At 35.6% G+C, this 22,756-nt stretch overlaps 1 protein-coding gene across 1 annotated transcript in view; it reads left to right on the forward strand.

The window, feature by feature from the left end:
- Positions 1–21,787, forward strand: part of pdss2 (prenyl (decaprenyl) diphosphate synthase, subunit 2) — a 31,993-nt gene extending 10,206 nt beyond the window's left edge. The window contains exons 2-9 of the mRNA XM_059566014.1: positions 985–1,119; positions 9,124–9,322; positions 16,423–16,497; positions 17,954–18,115; positions 18,258–18,386; positions 18,920–18,955; positions 21,376–21,550; positions 21,644–21,787. Coding sequence (XP_059421997.1) covers positions 985–1,119; positions 9,124–9,322; positions 16,423–16,497; positions 17,954–18,115; positions 18,258–18,386; positions 18,920–18,955; positions 21,376–21,531 — 892 coding nt within the window. The 3' untranslated portion in view covers positions 21,532–21,550; positions 21,644–21,787. The remainder of the gene's footprint in view (positions 1–984; positions 1,120–9,123; positions 9,323–16,422; positions 16,498–17,953; positions 18,116–18,257; positions 18,387–18,919; positions 18,956–21,375; positions 21,551–21,643) is intronic.
- The last annotated feature ends 969 nt before the right edge of the window (positions 21,788–22,756 follow it).

The raw sequence follows: 22,756 nt of genomic DNA on the forward strand, positions 1-22,756 counted from the left end.
AGGGATTTGAACGAGGGGGAATCGTTGTCATTTAGAAATGAGATCGCGATCTTTTAACGATTAATCGTGCAGCTCTACCAAATTCCATCAAAATTTGGGTATGAAAATGTATTTCATCACTGTTACTATGGTTACAGGTGGTATTAATGGCTACGGGGATATACTTTATTAATTCTTTCACACAGACAGTATTCAAGCTGTTCCTGGCCAGGAACAAGATACCACATCTGCCAGTAAATACTGTTATCAATTCTAAACTGTGTGAATATTCTCTGATCCTTAGATACATCTTGAGTCCCTCCTTCAATGGAAGTCTATTTTAAGTCTTTTTTTATCAAGAGGTTCAGATCCAGACCCATGTTGACCTTCTACAAGAAATTTGTTCAGTGGAGTTCAGTGGAATTTTTAGGCAGTTAGGAAGAAATATATGGACTTGATTTATAGAATAACATATATAAATAAAAATATTTACTTTTTTATATATGCCTTAAGTGCGTGTATCATTTCAGAAATTCAGTGTGTCTCATCAGCAGTGAGCAGAACACTGCTTTAAAGAAGATCCTGGTGTAACTCTGCAATCTCTAGCTGCTTTTGATCATTATATCTCTTCAATTAGCTAATGAATCACATTTCTGCTCTTCATGGCACCATTATTTCTTATTCTGAAGGGTCTGATGGGGAGTCATGGCCATCAGCACAGAGTACTGACCAATAGTTAGCCTGACTCATTAATGGATTTCACATATGACTCAGTGAAAATGTGCAGTTGATGTTGTTTTCTTGGAATACTTGCATGTTTTTTGGAAAAACTACAGGAAGTTGTTCTTTTAAATATTGCATCTGCACTTAAGAAAAAGGACTATATAAGTATATATATATATATATATATATATATATATATATATATATATATAAAACATATATATATGTTAATATATGTTATGTGATATTAAATTTTATGTGTTTTTTTTTTTTTTTTGATAGAGGATTTGTGTACGATAGCCGGAATAATCTACAGATGCGAGGTCTCATTGTGTTGCTGATGTCAAAAGCAGCCGGTCCATGTCCCAGTACCAGTGACCCGATTCATGACAGTATGGTCAGCGGCATCTACCCAAGGTAACAATACCTTTTTTTAAATTTTTAAATTTTTATACAGTTTTATTCTTTTTTCTCAGGGTCATGGGACTCTAACAGTTTGTAGCTTTGGCCATTAATGAGACATGACTGCTACCACACACAGGCTTAGAGAAAATTAAAGAGGTATGGAGAACAGCCAGAAAGATGTTTGAAAGACAGCAAGAGAAAAGAATATGGAGAGGACAAGGACTGTCTGTGTTATGTATGGACAGCACATAAGTCCTTAGACTTCAAAGATTTTGCAGTCTTTGAAACAAGATTTGATTCATGAGCTTCTAGGTCTCCAAATTATCAACATAGTTAAAACTTTGCTGAAAAACCTACTAAACACCTAACTTTGCTGCACACAATCTACTATATGTATCCTGCTGCTCTCTGTTTAATAATTATTTTTTTAGTTTAATTTTTTTTATATAAATAACATAACTACACCAACTGCATATTTTTGTAGTTTGAAAATGTGTTCCTCCTCGAATGTCAGCTAACTAAATCATAGTACAGTATATCATGAAATCCTGGTGTCTCAAATATGATATAAAACACATTTTTCTATATATAAAATTATGTCCATACTGTATATATTTGGATACTGACACAATTTTCATAATTTCGTCTCTGTATGCCACCAGAATAGAATAAAAAAAAAACAATCAAGATGAAATTGAAGTGCAGACTTTAAGCTTTAATTCAAGGGGTTGAACAAAAATATAACCAAATGCTTTGAAATTACAACCATTTTTATACACAGCCCCCCCCCCCTCCCATTTTCAGGGGCTCAAATGTAATTGATAAAATTTTCATTTTTTAATATTTTGTTGAGAATCCTTTGCAAGCAATGAAGTCTGACTTCGGTTGTTGTTTTATTATTGGTCTTTCTGCATTTAGTTTTGTCTCCAGCAAGTGAAGTGCATGCTCAATCGGGTTGAGATCAGGAGACTGACTTGGCCATTGCAGAATATTACTTTTTTTTTAACTGCAAAAACTCCTGTGCTGCTTCTTGCTGTACGGTTTGGGTCATCGTCCATGTGTGTACTATGATGCGCCATCCAATCAACTTTGTGTATTTGGCTGAATCTGGGCAAATCAGATTGAGTATATCCCTATACAATACATGATCTGTTCCAAGCCTTCTCCATACTTTTTTCTTCCTGTCATTATTTTACAGGTTGATCTTAATATCAGTCGTCCAAAGAATGCTTTTCCAGAAGTGGTCTGGCTTCTTCTTCTTCTTCTTTTTATTTTTTTTGGCAAAATCTAATCTGGCCTGGTTTGGAGGTTGGGGTGAACCCACTGTATTTGCTCTCGTAAAGTCTTCTCTTGAGTGACATGGCTGCCTCCTGGAGACTGTTCTTCACTTGGATGGATGTTGTAAAAGTGTTTTTTTTTTATCATGGAGAGGATCCTCAGATCATTCACCACTGTTGTCCTCCGTGGACGTCCAGGCCTTTTTTTTATTCTCAGAACAAACTGTTGATTTGGCCACTCCTAATGTTCTTGCTATCTCTCTAATGGATTTGTTTTGATCTTGAAGCCTAACAATTGTATGTTTCGCTTGCAAGGAGAGCTCCTTTGACTGAATGATGTGGGTTCACAGCAACAGCTTCCAAATGCAAATAGCACACTTAGAATCAACTCCAGACCTTTTACCTGCTGAATTTATGTAGAAATAACGAAAGAATAGCCCAGGACTGTCCATCATACAGCTTTTGAGTCAACTGTCCAATTACTAATGGGGGGGGGGGGGGGGGGGTACAGTACATATTAAAGAGCAGTAGTTTCTTAACCTTTCCTCCAATTTTGATGAGAATACCCTCAAATTAAAGGTTGTGCACATTAAGCCCATATTCATTATATAACTGTAAGTTGAATATGTTTTGGTCAGCAGATAAAATAATAATAATTGTGCCTGTGTCCAAATATATTTGGACCTAACTGTATTTTGTCTAAAGATTCAGTAATCTGTTTCAGGCTTTACATGGTTCATTTTTCAGTAGATAATTTAAAATGATCTGGTCAAAATGCAAATATTCCATGCAGTCTCTCAAGGTCATGGAAAGTCATAGTAATTGCAAAGGAATTGGCAAAATGTTGTTTATGCAATCAAAAAATATACCATTACCTTCTCTGCTGCTCTGCAGAGAAGGCTTCGCAGTCCATGAAACAAATCTAATACACTTGTGAGGTATTACATTACAGTGGACACTGTTTGTTAAAGTTGTCTTCAACTCTTTAAATAAAGTTTGCCTGCTGAAATCCACACCCTGATGAAGGATCTTCAAGCCACAATGCATTAGTTTGTGATTTTTAAAGTTGTGGCTGTATTTTAATATAGCCGTTTTAATATCATACCTCAAATATACTGTTTTAAAGCCCGCCGTCAGTTTTAGATATAGTATAGCATGTCAGTTTTAGGAGTATAGCATGTCACACCGCAGGACATGTCAATTTCCCAAAAGTATTCAATGTCAGCAGCATATAAGTGTTTGGTTGTGTGTGTTCGGAGGTGGGAAAGGTGGAGAAAGATGAATTTAAAAAAAAATAAAAAAAATCTCCAGGCATCAGGTTTAGAGAAGTTTTTCATTTGGACACTTTAAAAGCTACAGGCTGCTGAAGATTTTATTTCAGAAACAAAGAGGTTCACATTTCATCTGAGGCCAATTAGAAATCTAGCCTTTTTCTCTTTCCATAAGTGAAAGTGGAAAAAAAAGAGCATGACATTTGTTTTAAAAAGGTAGCATTGAACTCGGAGAGAACAAGGTTTATTGGAAAACAAGATCTATGGTAACCGTGTTGCATAGTCAGATCATCGGAAACAGGATATGAAAGTGTGTAGAGTAAATTATGTCCAGTAAGGACAAGAAATTGACACACACACTTGTGCATCCACTTCCACTGCTGTGCCTCAGAAGGACTCTTGCTCTAAACAGGCTGGTGTGTGTGTGTGTATGAGTTCTTTGGCTGCAGTGCCAGGGAGTTACCAGAAGCGGCTGTTGTACTTGGCAGTGTGTGTGTGTGTGTGTGTGTGTGTGTGTGTGTGTGTGTGTGTGTGTGTGTGTGTGTGTGTGTGTGTGTGTGTGCGCGCACAAGCTGTCTGAATGAACTCTTTCTCTCTCGCTGAGCAGGGAAAGAGATTGTCAAAGCAAGTGAGAGGAGGGACCGGCTATACTTCGCTATACTTCTCTGTTTTTTTCCTCTCGTTTTCTTGCTTCTACATCCCCACGTTTCCCTCTAAACAGGAAGTGACATCATACTTCCACAGCTGGGAAGTGGGTGTCATGGAAACAAGATGGCGATGTAGTTGCCCTGAGACTTGTAAGAGTCAAGGCTGACCCATTGTGGTTGTGTGTGTGTTAAAAAGGGTGAGGTGATTGATGGTGAAACATGCACACACACATTTAAAGGGATATTTTACCCCAAAATGGCATTATTTACTCCTGTTTGACTTTACTCTTCTGTGTAAAAAGTGAATTTGTGAAAAATATTCTGGCTGTTCTTTTTAATTTAATTATCATCAATTAGAACTCAGCCTGTGAAGCTTTAGAAAATCCACTAAAAAGCATAACAGGTGGTCCATGACTTACATGCTGTCTTCTAAATCATCTAAGTAGTCCCAAATTTAAAAGAGAAGAGAAAGATGTCAAACATACATCTGAATTAATCAGACATTCTTCTGAATCTGATCTTTTTCAATGAATCACTTGATCTGGTTTATGGATGAATCATTCTGAATGATTCATTTAAAATTTAACTGAACTGTTCAGTTCATTGATTCATTGATAAAGATTTAAGAGAGCAGGAGTAACTCTTTGTTCATGGATCAGACGTTCTTATAAATCAGACCTTTTTATTGTATCAGTTGATTTGGTTTACAATGAATGATACATTTACAGTCTGACTACACTGTTTGACTAACTGACAAATACACAAATTCAATAGAGAAGTAGCAAGGATTTGTTCATGAACCAGACATTCTTCTGAATCAAATCTTTTGATTCAGCTGATCTGGTTCACAGTGAATGATTCATTTACATTCGGATTGAACCATTTCATTTACTGATAAATATTTAAAGAATCTGAGATTCTTTCCAATCTTATTTTTTTCAGTGAATCAGTTTATCCGGTTAACAATGAATTACAATTGGACTGAACTGTTAAACTCAATGATCCAGTTAACAGTTTACTAGAGGGGAATTTAAAGATGAAACACACATTAACTGGACCGCTTCATGATTCTATTATTGTTCTTTCAAGCAGAAGAAATGTTAAAGTTTCTCATTGTGTCTTCAGCAGAAAAACAGAAGTTTTGATTTGAAATGACATGAGGATGAGTAAAAAATAAACATGTCTGTGGTAGTTTTCTCTTTCTGACATATAGAACTTTCTTCTTCCTCCCTGTCTGTATTTTTCTCTTTCTTTGTCTCAGTCGTCTCTCTTTCCTTTCAACTTCCCCCTTCCCTCTTTGCTCCGATGACACCTTTCGCTCTCTCGTTCCTGGTTAGAGGTGTGTTTGACGGTGGTGATGGATGAATTGCTGTGCTGCTCTCCTCCTCCTTGACATGCAGCATTTGTAAAATGTCCCATCGAGGCACTTTCTCTCTCTCTTTCTCTCTCGCTCTCTCTCTCTCTCTCTCTCTCTCTCACACACACACACACACACACACACACTTCTGACAGAAATGCTCATGGTTTGGGGGTGTGTGTATGATCGCATAAATGCATGAGTGCATCTCGCTGAGAGAGACGTCTGTTTGAATGATTGCTCGACAGTTCTTTTAAGGGATGTGTGGAACACGAGTGTGACATTCAGCAGACTTTGGCTGTGTCAGAAAGCTGAAAATAAGCATTGTACAGTATCCATGTTTGCTCGGTTATCTCCTAAAGTCCCCTTGAATTTGTTTTAGATCATTAGTCATTATGGTATCCTGGAAGCCTGTCTCATTCTTAAGGTGGTACATGCAAAATGCTATATGTTTAGTCACTATCTGGGTTTCCATTCACAAATCTTAATGCAAATTTTAGGATTTAAAAAATAAATAAATTGCTGAATGGAAAGACCAACATAAAAAGCAAATGAAAAATGTAAGATGGTTACATTGATTAATTAGAAGAAATGCACATATACTATGATGGAAAAACAAAAAATCTAAGATTTACTTCACAAATCATGTGACAGAATTTTTATTTTGCACCAATTTCCCTTGAAGAGATGAAATTGCTGCTTTATTCACAATTATTTTTTTGCAACATTCAGATTTCTGACATAATCTAATTAATTTTACAAATTTTATGAGTGCAGATGTTTCACTACATATGAAATCATACACTTTTTTTTACAGTTTTTTTTAACAATATTACTTATTTTATTCAGCAAGGATGTATTGATAAATTGATAAAAAGTGACGAAAAATACTTTTATAGAGTTACAAATAATTATGCAAAAATATTGGATGAGAATTTCGAATTTAGAGACCTCTTTCAAAAGCATACAAAAATCTTACTGACCCCAACATTTTGAATGGTATTCATTTTTAATATATATGTCTTACTGTAAACTGAATAGAGCAGACTGAACAGAAGATAGAGTCTTATTCAGTGCTGGTAGTTATATAGGTGGTTTCTGTGGTGTTTTGTGTGTGTGTGTGTGTATGTGTCTGTGAGTGTCTTGTGTTAAGAGCTGAACTCACATCATAACGAGTTTAGAAGCAAAGCCATCTCTGATCTTTCATTAAAACATCTTCTGGCCTAGATAGTGACAGTGTGACAGCTTTAGTGATGCTTTTGGTCAGCTGACATCTTGACCTCCAATGTGATCTGCTGTGAGCTTGCAGGCACACGCTCCACTGAGCTTCAGGGTTAAATTGGCAGAGAAAATGGAGCAGACAGAGAAAGGGGGCGTGTCAGGGGGAGGAACCCCTCTGCGCCATGGCATCGGTTGCTATGCAACTGAGTTCTGAGGCTATTTATACTCCCTGTGCTGCCCCTCCCACTGACTTAAAAAAAAAACGTAGACGGCATAGCTGCAGATTTGGGGGAAAATTAGATTTCGATTCAACTCCGGCTGTCTGCACACAGCCAAAACACTGCAGCCAGTCCAAGAATGAAGGACACAAAGACTATAGAAAACTATTCATTCAAAAACACTAGTTACAAATATCACCACTATTACTAATGAGTGGTCAAATCAGCAACTCAATACTGTCAGCTGCAAGGTGTTGAGAAGGACACACACACACACACATACACACCTTGGCCACATTCACACTGCAGCTAAAGGGACTGATGAGAACTTTTAAACGTGGCATTAAAATAGTCAAACTTGGCATGCTAATCTTAACTAAATAAATGGAGTCAATTATTATGAACCTGATGTTCCGTGGAGGCTGCCGTGAAATTATACATCAATTAAGAACAAGGGCAAGGAGGCGGACAAGGGCCTAAATTGTATTATTGGCATTCTGTGGACTCATTGTCTTCCACACTAATGGAAATGAAGCATGTCAATGATGGTGAATGATTAAGAATGATAAAACCTGTATTATATTAGACTGTTCACACTGCATTTCAATTTTTTTTGTATTCCTTCTTTTTCTGATTACATTTTATTTTTGTATTTGTAATTAATTCATCAGTTTACTATTTTATAAAGCTGAATTAAAATTTCATGTACTTTGTGCTGTTCATGTATTTTACATTTCTTTTAATTTATTTGTTCTTTTTAATTTAGTTAATTTTTCAGTTTTTAAATTTAGTTAATTAAAAAATAATAATAATAATAATATATATATATATATATATATATATATATATATATATATATATATATATATATATATATATTTGTTTTTACACATTTAAAGCACTTTAGGGCAGTATTTTTAAATTATTTATTTTTAGTCCTTTTTTATTTTAATTAAGAATGTTACATATGAAGAAAAAACAGAACCGTGTCATGTGTGAACATAGCCCTGAAAACTTTTTCAAGGTTTGAGATCACAAAACTTTTGATATGAATTTATAGTCAACATAAAATGCCATTCATTATTCACTATGCATTTTGCTTCCATAATCAGATGCATTTCTGAGTTAAACAGGATATTCATTGAGCAAAATTTTGGGTGGGACTTCACTGCATCCATGAAAAAATTTGATTAGGTTTGCAAAAAGTGGATGTTTAATATTTACCAAGATAAAAAAGACAAGTAAGAACCCTACAACTCTTGACCTGAGATGATAGATATATACAATTACACTTCTTTAAAGTATGTTTGAGTTTCCCCAGTAATCCTCATCCATTGTAATCCACATCGACATCTCAGATCTGTTTTTACCCGTGTCAGCTGAAGTGTAACTGACCGGGATCGGTGGCTGCGTGGACAAGAGAGCTCTGCACAATAGGGATGATTGAGCCCAGGAGATGGCCCATTACAGAACAGCATTTAATGACAACAAGAATTATTGCAGTGCTTTGTAATTACCCAAGCATTGACTGTGTGTGTGTGAGCAGAAACGGCCACAGTGATTCTCTCACATTGCCAAATTGAAGAGAATCCCTTCATCAAAGATGCTTTTTCTTCAGTCTCTCACCCTCTTTTCTTCCCATTTCTCTCGCTCTCAGGGAGGGGTAAGTGGTCATCAGCACTAACGTCTCTCTCTTGTGTCTGGAAGGTGGTTATCGCTGAGACCTCGATGGTCCAAGCTGATTATGGTCCTGAATCCAGCAAATCAACATTTGATTATAACGTCTGTGTGATGGCGCTGTGATAATTGGGCTCGTCTGATAATCAGAGGCAGTTGGTATTTTGTGAAGTGCATTATGGTCACCAGGACACTTGACACTCTCTCTGGTCTATTTGTGCTGCAGAAGAACGTTTGGGCTAAAATCACTCCCTTTCCATATAAAGTGTGCTGTAGCATCTGGGACTGTTTATAGATCTAATACCCTCTCAGAATCACAATATTTCTCTCTTTCTGTCTCTATGTCAGTCAGAGGAACTTGGCTGAGATCACAGAGCTGATTCACACGGCCTTCCTGGTGCATCGTGGGATTGTGAATCTGAAGGAGTGGACAAACTCAGATGGCCCCCTCAAAGACATGCAGTTTGGGAACAAGATGGCTGTTCTGAGTGGCGATTTCCTGTTGGCGAATGCCTGCACGGGATTGGCCCAGCTCAATGACACCAAGGTACTAAATGATGCTGTAAAAAGTCTCTTCGCTTGTTCCATGCTCAGTAATGAAAGAAACCCTGCTTTGAGTTTGCTGTTGTAAAATTTGAGCCCAAATAATAATCAGAACCCATTTTCCTAGCTACAGTATTAACACTATCATTTAAAGGGTTGAGAATAGTAAGATAAAAAAATAATAATAATGAATTAATGCTTTTATTCAGCAGGATTACATTAAATTGATCATTTGAAGACATTTGTAATGTTTTAAAATATCTGTTTCAAATAAATGCTGTGCTTTTGAACTTTCAATACATCAAGAATCTTGAAAAAATGCATCAAGGTTTCTAGAAAAAGAATTTTAATCACCACAAAAAAAAAAAGAATTCTACATAGATGATAATAAAAACTGTTTCTTAAGCACCAAGTTATCAAATTCAAATGATTTCTAAAGGATCGTGTGACAGGAAACTTCAACTTTGCCATCAAAGGAATAAAGTGCATTTGAAGATGAATTAAAATAGTTATTAAAAATAGAAAACATTTATTCAAAATTGTAATAATACTGCTATTGTTATTGTATGTTTGACCAAATAAATTTTAAGTTAGTGAACATTTTTTCTTAAAAAAAAAAAAAAAAACAATTTTACAATTTTTACCGGTCCCAGACTTATCAATTGTACTGTAGTGAAGATGAGGACATAGATTTCAGTTGTTATTAACAATATATTTAAAAACAATATAAATGTGGACTGTCCATTATTTCTAAAAGACAAGGGAAGTGTTTTTATTTACTTGTGTGTTTTAATTTATTTATTTAGTATTTGAAGGATTAAGAAATACATTACTATGAATAATTTATGCAACTGAGAACATCCCTATAATCCCCATATAGAGGTTTTGTCAGATTTAGCTTACTAATATTTCTGTACCAAATATTTAAATAAACACATCTCTTCATGCTGGAGGTGTGAGCCACTTTTTTCCATCACATTTGTGTTTTTATGCAAAAGAAAAAAAAATTTCACCGGCATCTGACATCCTTCTCAAAGACTTTGTTCTCCACGCTGTACCCTGTGTGTGTGTCCTCTCTTGCTAATTTCCATACACTTGCATTCTCCCTCATTCTCTGGCGCTCTTTATATGTGTGTGCGCGAGTGTGTGAGCATATGTCTCCTACACCCCTCATTAAGTGTCAGTGTTCTCCTCCAGCTCTAATTAGAGTCGCAGTCAAAGCAACGTCTAACTGCATGCGGCCAGCAGCCCCACTGCCTCGCCGTGCTCAGGGTTATAGCATCTCACTAGAGCATCTTTTTGAATATCTTACAGTGTTATGAATGACCAGTACAAAACATGAGGACATTTGAGAGCAGCATTTCCCAGCCTATTTTGTGTTATATACCCCTAGAGTCCTATTGACTTTGGTCAAATACCTCTGAAAGGTTGTTACTTTTAACTCATAGGTGCTGTTCTAGCTGCTTGGTACTTAGGCTGGGCTCGAAATTAAAAAGACCATCATAGGTTACTGAATTAAAAAGCACTACATAGGCAGCAACAACATGCATCATACAAATGTCACAAGAGCTTTGACTTAATTAAGGGATAAATGCATAATATTGGGTAAATAATATATTGGGTGCATATATATTTTTCATAGTTTAAACTACATTTCAGTATAGCATGAATGAAAGTGTACATTACTGTTCAAAGGTTTGTGATCGGTAAGATTTGACTGTAACTGTAAAAACATTAACAATAGTATCACAATATTAATGACAGTATTCTATTTTAATATACAGTTTTACTCATAAGTTTACATACCCCTTTCCGAATGTGTAAAATGTTAATAATTGAAACAAAATAAGGGATAATGGAATTTTTTTAGTAGTATTTAGTACTGTCCTGAATAAGATATTTCACATAAGTTGTTTACATATACTCCACAAAATAATAACTGAATAATTGAAAAAAAATAAAAATGGTAATTGCAACTTTTTATCTGACAATTCAGATTTTTTTTCTCGCAGTTGCAAGTTTACATCTCGCAATTCAGACTTTTTTCTCAGAAATGTGAGTTTATATCCCTCAGTTGTGACTTTATAACATGCAATTACGAGTAAAGTCAGAATTGTGAGATATAAACTCTCAATACTAAGAACTTTTCAGTCTTTTTTCACCCTCAGAATTAAGACTTTAAGGCCCATTCACACTAAGGACGATAACTATAAAGATAACGATAATGATATACTGTAGTTCTAAAAATCGTTCTCAGTATTAAAGAATAGCAGAATCCACACTACAACTATAACGATAAAGACGAAGAGAAATTATATCATTGGAATCACTTTCAAAACTAATTTTCACCAGCCGATGAAAGATAAAAAATTGACAACCAATCAGAATCCATCCTGCTGTAACGAGCTCAAGAATTTAAAGCGACAGATGCCCTTGCACTTCGAATAAACAGAAGATATCTTTTATGGGTGTGGACGCTAATATTGTTATCTTTATAGTTATCATTCTTGGTGTGAACGGGGCTTTAGAACTCTCAATTATGAGAAAAAAATTTAGGGAATTTTGAGAAAGTCAAAATTGCCAGATACAAACTTGCATTAGCGAGAAAAAGTCAGAATAGCGAGTTTTTCTTGCAGTTGACTTTATTTTTCTTAATTTGTTTATATCACGCAATTCTGAGAATAAAAAGTCAGAATTGTGATGATATATCTTGCAATTCTGACTTAATAACTTGCAATTGCGAATTTCTATCTCACAATTCTTCGAAAAAAAGTCAGAATTGCGAGTTTGTATCATGCAATCCTGAGAAAAAAAAGTCAGAACTGTGAAATAAAAAGACACAAAACCTTATTAAAAAAAAAAATTCAGTGGCAGAAATGGGCTTCCATATAAAACAGTAGTGATGCTTAGTATTTAAAAAACATAAAGGGCCTAAATATTTTTTATTTAAAAAACTGCTTTTTTTTTCATTTGAAATAGAACTTTTTAAAACACATTTGATTAATGTAATGCATTCTTGCTGAGTAAAATTATGAGTTTTGTTAAAGAAAATATACGGATTAGATCCCTAAGTTTTGAACAGTAGTATTATTACTCAACCTTCTCACATCATTTGATTCTCACATTTTATAGATTTACCAAGCTAAAGTAAAATCCTTCCAAGACTTGCTTAAGGACACCTACACTGGGATTCACGGTTTTAGAGGAAATCACTTGTCATATCATAATATTAACAGACTAAGTAAAAAGGGATTTGCACTACAAACCCTAACATTTCATCTCTCTGTGTCTGGGTAACACACACAGACACACTCAGATGCACTAAGCGGGAGTATGCTGACAGGATCTGTCACCAAGTGCGGCTCTAGAATGCAGCTCTCCCCATGGAGGAAAACAAACTCTTTTCCTTCTGCATAGCCTCAGACATACACACGCACACTCGAGCTCACTTTAATGCGTGCATGAGCGGACATGGAAATGACTGCAAGGCATTCAGATGATCAGCAGATTTTTGCGACTAATATAAATAACAGATTCTGTGTTTTTATTCTTAAGAGGAGCTCAGCATTCAGACAGCCAGACATCTTAGTTGGGACTCATACACATCTGATTTTGTCTGAGTGTTTAAAACACATTTTCTTTATGTAGATGGTGTGGTGTAATATAGTGGGTTTAGGAGTAAGAGTAAGTATTGGTGTGTTCTATAGCACCTCCTGCTGGAAGACAGTGGAAATCTCTAATCCGTTTAGTGTATTTTGATTCCTCAATGTCCGCCTCAATTCTAGTTTAAAGATTTAAGAAAGTTGTAGGTTTATTATTATTTGAATCTTTTAACTTTTTTGTCTGGTTCTGTCTAAATCTGTGATTTAAATATCACATTAAGATATATTTTGGCTCAATTTGTCACAAATTGACACTGTAACAATGATGGTTTGAACCTTGCTACTTTTTTTTTACTTAAAGTTTGTGATCAGTAATTGTGTGTGTGAAGAAACTTTTATTATAAATATTTCTAATTCAAATAAATGCTGTTATTTTGAACTTTCTATTCATCAAAGAATCCTGACAAAAATATAATATTTGCCACAAAACAGATGTTTTTCAAAATTGCTAATAAGAAATGTTTCTTGAGCAGCAAATCAGCATAAGAGAATGATTTCTAAAGGATCATGTCACACTGAAGACTGATGAAAATTCAGCTTTAGCATCACAGGAATAAATTACATTTTAAAATATATTACTAAACAAATAGTCACCCTTTTTTAAGGTCAAATTCTTGCTATTAACAAACCATTAACTATGACTTTTACCTCAAACTACTAATTTTCTGCTTTTTAATAGTTGTTAATAGTTATTAATGGTCATGCAGAATATGTGTTTTATAAATACTAATAAACAGCCAATATGTTATTAATAGGCATGTTAATAAGCAAGTGTTCTTACCAACCCCAAACTTTCACACAATGTTGTATATACACTAACACTAATACGAAGTAATAATTCTATACATTTAATTAAAAAGAAATAATATGCAAAATGTAGTTTCAGTGTCGCTAGAAATATATATGCGTGATATATTTTCTAAATTCAATCGCAATTAGCATGTGCGGACAGAAGGTCATTTTGAGCCTAATTTTTAGTGAACACACACACACATACTGAAGAGAGTGTGAGTAAAAATCCTTTTTTGTGTGAAACTGAACCTGTTGTTCAGCGAAGCATGTTTAAAGCCACACACGCTCTGTTCTGACCCACTGAAGTAGTGACTGACTGACAGGATGCCCAGCCAATCAGAGATCATCTCTTTTGCTGCTAGTCAAACTTCCACAGATGAATTTACAATTAGCAAAAGTGATTAAAAATATATTTTAAGTGCTCCGTTTTTAATAGTCCCTTGATGTAACTGACATTCATCCAGCCAGAACCGCCTTAACGCATCTTCCTCTTAAAGCTACTGTCTATGTAAATGAGGGCGAGGCCCCTTTGCATTAGCGGTTCAGTTAGCGTGAGCGCATTAGCGGTGGAAATCAGACGTTCCCTCTCCACAGCAAAGCGCTTTTTACCCCTGATTGATCTGTATTATGTATCGCGGCCTTGAGTGGGATCCTGACTTAGTAGACTGTGTGTGTGTGTGTGAGAGTGAGAGAGAGTGGGATTCTGGCTCAACACTAGTATAAACGGTAAAGGGATCCGCGAGCGGCTGTCTCCTCTTTCTTCTCCTCACAGATTTGTCGGCGAAACACGACTCCGGCTGGATTTGGGAATGAGACGAGACGGAGGGAGGGCAGCTTATCTGATACTTTCCAAAAAAAGCCCCCCCCCACCACTTCTCTAACACACACACACATACATACACAAACTCACAAGAAAGACACAGACGTACACAAACACACAGTTCAAACACACATGCATTCTCTCCCACACACTCACACGTGCACGCTTTCACGCTTTCATCGTGAAGCCGCACATCTGGCTGCGCTATAGGGGCTCTCTGTCTTCTCTGGGCTTTGGGTAGAGGAGTCAAGTTCCTCACTGTTTCCTCAAAGATCTGGTTACTCAGAGGGCAGAGAGAAAAAGAGAGAGAAGGAAAGAGTGAGAAAAACAAAGTTTGAGAGAGAAAGTTTGGGGAACGGAGAGGAGTAACATAATATTAAATATGAGGAATAGCTGAGTGTCTGGATGGAAGGCCTCTGCTATTCTAGTTCCCTGGAGATTCTCCCTGTGGTCTTATGATTCAACAGGCAGGCCTTTCGGGACAAGAGGAAAAAGAATGAAGAAGGGTGAAAAAGAGGTGGAGAATGTAGCCTAGGGCGATGGATGGAAGGGATAGGAAAGCATGTAATTGAATGATAGAAAGAGCTGTCAGTGACTGTCCAGCTGACTGTTGTGGAGTAGATGTAACGGGGTAGCACCCCCCTCAGGAGCACTATAGTTACTACATGATCCAAAGGATACTTTAAAGCAAAACATTTAAAATTCTGACATTATTTATGACTTACCTTCTGGGGAACACAAAAAATGTAATTTTGAAGTATTGTATTGGCTCTTTTTAATTGTACTCAGTGAGGAATAATGCTATGAGCTTTCAAAGATGCAACAACACTACCAAAGATTTTTGACTTTTGTATTCGTAACTAAAATTTAAGTGGCTGTTCACTAATAATCTTCCAATTTAGCTGTTAACATGTCTGGAGCAGTCTGATTCACAAACAGATCATTTAGAAGATCATTTAGATTTATTTCTGATTAATTTTAAAGATCTGAATCAAAAGAATGATTAATTTTCAAATGTTACTTTACAAACTTCCATTCATATATATTAAGTTGTAAATGTTGATTTTTTTATTAATTCTTTTTTATTGTTTTTTTTTAAAGTTATTATTATTATTTGTTATACAAATAAGTTATTGTATTTTTTTATATATATATTTTTTTCAGTTTTTGTTTTATAATTAGCAACAGGATATATACATGTTTTCATATACTGTAATTCCAACATAAAGCAAAAATTTGATCTTTTAAAAATGCACTTTTCCAATAAGGACTATTGTAATTAGTTGTCCTGTTTTCAAAAAGCGCATTAAAAATATCACTTTTTTCGCTTTATGTTGGAATTACAGTATATGAAAACCTTTTTGAGATCCTTTAGGATTGGTCTTTTTATTCTTTAGATTACTGTTCTATGTATAGGCCATTATTGTAGTTGAACAGAGCCATTATATTTCTGTTCCACAGACGTAAGTTAAGTCATAACATTGGAACATCATGAGGTTAAATAAGTATTTTTTTAAAAAGGGATATAACTTGCTATATTTATGTGTTGCATGTACATATTTGTAGTTCAAGAGGACAGTCCAGTCAACACTCAACTATCAGATCATTTTCTCTACTGTAGGTGTTGTGCATTTTTTGTGCTGGGAGTAGACTTCTGTGGTTGTGTGTATTAAAGAGTGGAACAGAATTAAAAATCTTGTGCAGATGTCAGAGTCCTCATTTAAGTTTTAATTGGACATTGGACTGTTTCTCCATTCTTATTCTGAGAGTCTTCGTTTTTGTGGAAAATATTTAGCTAGCCCAAGTGTTTTAATGTTATGTTTGTTCTAGGTGGTGGAGCTGATCTCCAGTGCAATCGGAGATGTGGTGCAAGGAATCTATCACGAGAGCTCCACTTCTGCCGAGGTACGACGTTCAGCCCACTACATTCACCACATATAGCCACCAGTGGCATTCTGTGGGAAACAAACTGTATTGACAAAAAAACAACAACAAAAAAGTTTCTTAAGCACTAAATCATCTTATTACAATTTCTGAAGGATCATGTGACACTGAAGACTGGAGCAAACGCTCCTGAAAATTCAGCTTTGCCATCACATGAATAAATTCCATTTTAAAATATAGAAAAGTTGTAGTAATATTTCACAATATTTTACTGTATTTTTATTCAAATAAATGCATTCTTGATGAGCATTAGAGACTTCTTTTAAAAACATTACAGAACAGTAAAACGTCTGTTTATGAAACATTGTCTTTTATTATATTGTCACCTATTTTAAAAAGCAACCGCTCAAAGTCATGTGAAATACTGTAAAGCACAACCTCTCTGGTTTATTGCTTTAATAAACACGTGCCATCTATGAGACGTGATATGTGTCATTGCTAAGATTAAGCTTTATTTTCCTCATAAATGAATTAAAATTGAGTACCAGAGGAATCCTTTTAGTGTTTAATGTTTCATATTCAAAGCTTTCAAAACAAGCTGAGACTGGACAAGCAAAACATCTCCAAACAAGCGAAACACAGACTGACTTAAAACATCTGCAAACTGCTCACAGTAAATAATGAATGACAAAGTTTCCTGTGTGAGGCGAGGAGGAGGAAAAGTGATGGAGAAGGCCACGTTTATGTGAGAGAAACTCAACAAGGGAGAGAGAGAGAGAGAGAGATTCAAGTTTCTTTTACCCTTTTTAGAGGAGACGTTTCCGAGCAGATGTTTGCATCACCTTCCCTCCTTCAGTTTCATCAACCCCCCCACAAAATATGTTTGTCTTTTTTATTCTCTTGTTTGGTTTAAATCCTTGAATTTTTTAGAAACATTCTGCTTTCTTGGGATTTGAACAGTCTCAATGTGTTCTATAAGTTTTCTGTGCTTTTGAGGTTCGTTTATGATCTATTTTAACTCTCCAAATAACCTCGATAAACAACACCATTCAAAAAATGTGCGTATTTGAGTGTAGTCCCTTATGATCACAAGAAAACATTAAACAGTAATATTGTAAAATATTGCCATTTTAAATAACTCTTTTCTAGTTTAATATATTTTATGATGTTTTTAATTTATTTGATGCTAAAGCGTCATTTTCATTACCCAGAAGACTTTTACATTATTATCAATGTTGAAAACAGTTGTACTGCTTATTATATTTGTGGAATCCAAATAATTTATTTGGAATATAAATATTTTGTAAATATCTTGACTCTCACTGAGTAAGTTTGATCTATTTAATGCATATTTGTCTATAAGTAATCATTTATAAAAATAAAAACTTAATGACCCCAGGCTTTTGAAGAATAGTGTAAATCCCAGTATTTATAATACATAAATGCTTATTTAATTGAGTGATTCTGTATTCTGAAGGAGGGGAGTCTAACAGTTGCATCCTGGGAAGACCAGACATTCCTGTCCCATGGTGCTTTGCTTGCCAAGAGTTGTCAGGCAGCGATGAAGCTGGCCAGACATGGTAACGAGGCTCAGAATTTGGCTTTTCTGTACGGAAAACACCTCGCTCTGGGACACAAGGTGTGTACGCACAGTCACACAAGTGCATTGTGGGCACAAGCTGTTTATCTGTATGCTGTCTCATCAAGTTACACTCTCCTATTTCCGCTTTGTGTAGAAAGCTCATTTCAAAAAATGTGGGTGATGCATGTGTGTTTTGTAGCTGAACTCGGATCTACAGCCGTTCGTGAAGAGCGGGTCAGAACCGGCGGTGTTTAGTTTGGACTCGGCTCCTGTAGTCTTCCACAGACAGATCGTTGGACCAGAGAGATGGCGGCACCAGCTAAAACAGGTACAAGACAACCATATCAGAACACTTGCTGCTGTGTGATCTGTAAAATAACCTGGTGAATCTCACATACTGTACTTCACTACAAAATGTCAATTAAAACACAGCTTTGCCATCACAAGAATACATTACATTATAATAAAAATTTTAACTAGAATAGAATATATTAAATAGAAAAGAGTTATTTTAAATTGTAGCATTATTTCACAAACTTTTACTGCATTTTTGATCAAATAAATATAGCCTCGGTAAACATAAGATGCTTCTTTCAAAAACATAACAAAACATTACTAACACAAACTTTTGAACTGTAGTAAATGTGAGCTATGTGTTGTCTCAAGGCAGCTAGCAGACAGTTAAGCCAGTTTTACTGTATTATGTTTGATATTCTAACTGAGCAGACAGTATTTATCATTAATTGAAGTGATTCAATAAGATTTTAGCCTCTAGACTGGTAGCATAACACCGTTACGGTTCAGATTTCGTTGTGTCAGCATGACGTTCTCTGGATTCACATTTTTCTCTCTTCATTTCAGGTTCAAAATATGGCTAGACAGATTGATTACACAAAGGTAAGCGACTCCTGAGGGAAAACAAAGTAACGAGTGCCTCATTTCAGTGTCTGCTTATTCAGACAACTTGTGTTTCACTGTAAAAGTGACTTAATCAGTTGATTATTGTCATTAAGCCAATGAAAAAGTGAGATTGTCTATTGAATTCAAGAGAAATCAATCCTCCTGGTCAAACCACTAATCAATGATTTCAGCCACAATCCTTCTGATGAAACATTTATACATTTATGACACAAATCGATTCCCCGGGAGTCATGAAATCATTCCCAGGGTCCCCGGTGTGTATGTGAATGTTTACAATCAAACAGAAATACTGTAGAAGTGAATTAATGTATGATTACTAAAAAAAAGAAATAAATTTGAAGTTGTTCATGCTTACTTAAATATATATATTTTTATAAGTTGGCGAAACCTTAAATCGCCTATTAATATGACAAATACAGGAAAAAAAAAACAGGAAAAGAACTTAATAAACATACTAAATAATATCTTGATGAAAGTCTAAAGAAGCAAACAAGCAAACAAAAAAAAAAGGGTTAGGGAATAGAAAATATCATTAGCTTAGTATCAGTGTTATTTATCTTGATTCAGTTTTTATGTTTATATTTTTTGTAATCATTTTAATTTTAGTTAAAGTTTTTGTAATTTGTATATTTTTTTTATATACGTCCATATATATATATACAGTATATTTTTTACAGTATATTTGATTTTATTTCAGTTGACTTGTTTTATTTCAAGTAGTTTTAATGGGTTTAATCTTAGTTTCAGTGTTAGTTAACTATAACAACTGTCCTCAGTATAAAAACAGTAGAAGTAAATAAAAAAAACTCTGCGCCAGCATATAAAAAAAATTACATTTTATGTGCGTAAGTTAATGTAATCAAGTGTGAAGATGAGGCATACTAAATAAAAATTAAAGAATCATTTGATCGACCAGTGCTGTGAATAGGAGGTGTTTGTTCTCTGTAACTGATAGCAAGTTTAGAAATGTGATTTCCAAAGTCAGAAGGAGAAGAAAGACAGAAAGAAAGAAAGAAAGAAGGGGAGAACAGTTAGAGGCGGTGTGGAGGAGGCAGGAAGAGGAGGAGGGCACAAGCAGCTCGGGTCGCCGTAGAAACAGGATATTAGGGGATAGAGTGGCAGGTTTATTTGTAGAGGAGACAGAGAGACGGTTTGACAGCAGCATCACAGAAGATTCTCCTTCAACAGGGCACAGACAGACACATCCCCCCCCCCCCACACATCACATATCTCTGTTATCAGCACATAAATGCGACATTAATCTCTCCAGTATTTGCTGTCTGGTTTGTTTTTTTGTGTAAATTTGTCTTGGGGAGGTGGGGGGGTCATATCTCTCTCTGTCAACCTGAAAATATTCTGTTTAGCATACTGAAGTCAAAGAAAACTGTGGATATACAAATGAGAAATTACAGAAATCAGTTGATGTCATTGTCTACCTTTCCCACATCCACGTCTCTCTCTGTCTCCCTGTTTTTGGCTTCCTCTTACGCACATTAGTGAAAGCAGGTCTCTTCTGCTGTTTTTAACTCGAGGCCCCCAAGGGCTTCTTAGCACAACACATCCCAGAATTCATTTAGCAAAATGGCCTCCAGCTAAACATGCTTGTATGTGACAGTGGAGGACTACAAGACCATTTAAGTGAGGAATAGTGTGGAATATTCTGGGTTTTCATCTAATTTTAGTTGCATTTCATTTTATTATTGTGATATTTCGGTATGTTACTTTACGACATATTGATCATATATTTTTTTTTTACAATATATATATAATATACACTGCTGTTCAAAGGTTTATGGCCCATAAGATTTTATTACTTATATTTAATAAGGATGCATTAAATTGATCAAAAGTGACTTTGAGGACATTATTAACATGTTCTTTTAACTTTCTATTCATAATAGAATCTTTCAAAAAAGCATCACAATTTACACCAAAAACATCAAAATATCTTACTGACCCCCACACTTTTGAATATTAGTGTATTCTTAATTTAAATAAGAGATTATTTGTTAACATTAGTTTATGCAAAAGGTATCATGAACTAACACTGAACAACATTTTTACACTGTTTATTAATCTAAGTTCATCTTAATTTATAAATGTATTATTGCTCAGTTAATTTATGTTCTCACATTCTACATTAACTCGTTTTAATTGATATATTTTGAAATATTAAAATGTATTACTGTATGTACAAATTAATAAATATAAGTATTTATTTTTAGTTCATGATGCCAAACATGTTATTATGCCTTATTATAGTGTTACTATCATTTATTTCACAAGCAGACCCTTGCCTCTAAATTTGGTTAAAAGAACATTACATTTCCTACATCAGTTTCATCAGTTTGATGGAGTGATATTAAAATGTTTCCTCCTCCTTGCATGTTCTCCAGCTCCGGGGCCTGATAAAGACGGAAAGAGGCGTGAGCCAGGCACTTGACCTGTGCAGTTACCACGGCAACAAGGCCTTAGAGGCCATAAAGTGCTTCCCATCCTCAGAAGCTCGGTCAGCACTGGAAAACATGGCATGCACGGTCACCAAGTTCTGAAGATGGTTTCAATCTGGATGTATATATCTGAATCCAATTTCGTTTGATGCAGTTGATTAATGCTTGAGCCTGCCTGGAGGTTGATCATGATTTTTTCGGGTGCTGTTTTTAGATGACTTGCGTTGGAGTGTTTGCGGCTCCCACCTGCTCTACAGATGATGATTTTTATGTGGAACTGATGAGTGTCGCACACATTCAAGTTTACTGGACTCCAACAAATCAACTTTATCTTTTAAAATAAAATGAGTTGTCTTTTGAAACAAATCAATGTCTCTCTTTAGTCTAAAATTTCTACAATTCCCTGAAGTATTTAACAGAAGTCAGTATCTCTATCACCACTTTAAAGAAGACAAACAAACATTATTGATATCACTGTAAGTTGATTCGTGACCATAGAGACATGTATTGGTATTATAGGGGGTGGCATTAATCTAAATGTTTGTCCAAAAACCAATGACAGTTTGTGAGTGAGTGTGTGTGTGTTGTGGGTGCCCGGGGTGCTCCAGCAGCAGTGTTGGCAGTAATAATTAATGAGGTGAGTGTGTGACCTGAGTGAATGGGCAGGAAATGCTGCAGTATTGATCAGCTCAGCGAGAGGAATGGCGCCAGCCTGGGCAGCCTGCGGTTTCCTGGGTGACCATGGGGGGGGGCGACTAGGGTGTGAAGTGGGGCGTAGGCGAGTGACGGTCACCGCCCAAAGCTGCCAGGCCACACACACACATACACGCACATGCACACTTGAATTGCTTGAAGGACAGAAAGGGAAGAACATGCATGCAGGAACATCAGTAGCTCAGAGTTCCTCCCATGTCTATCTCTGGCCTATGATATGTAGGCACGATATTACACTAAGTTTTTTTGGTAAAAGCGGGACAGCCCTCTGGTCATTCATGAAAAATTCATTTTGGCCTCAAGCAGACCTGAGAAAACTCGCCATGAAAACCTACGAAGACACCTGGCAAACTTTTTGTGCTGTCCTGCCCTGATCAGACTTTGTTCAGACTTTATTATTAGTGTCACTGTGGTCTGAATTCATTATCACAGATCCAACTATCAAACTAAGCACAGAAGAACAATATGAAAGGTCATGAGAGGTCTTTTGATCTTTTGTTTTAAAGAGATTGTGGGTTTGGGGTCTCTACCTCTTGAGATTGTTCGACTCACAATTTAATTAGTCGTGTGGAAGCCTTTTTCATTTAATCAAAGCCAACACTTCATAGCCTGG

Source organism: Carassius carassius, chromosome 14, assembly GCF_963082965.1.
Source record: "Carassius carassius chromosome 14, fCarCar2.1, whole genome shotgun sequence".
Taxonomy (NCBI): Eukaryota; Metazoa; Chordata; class Actinopteri; order Cypriniformes; family Cyprinidae; genus Carassius; species Carassius carassius.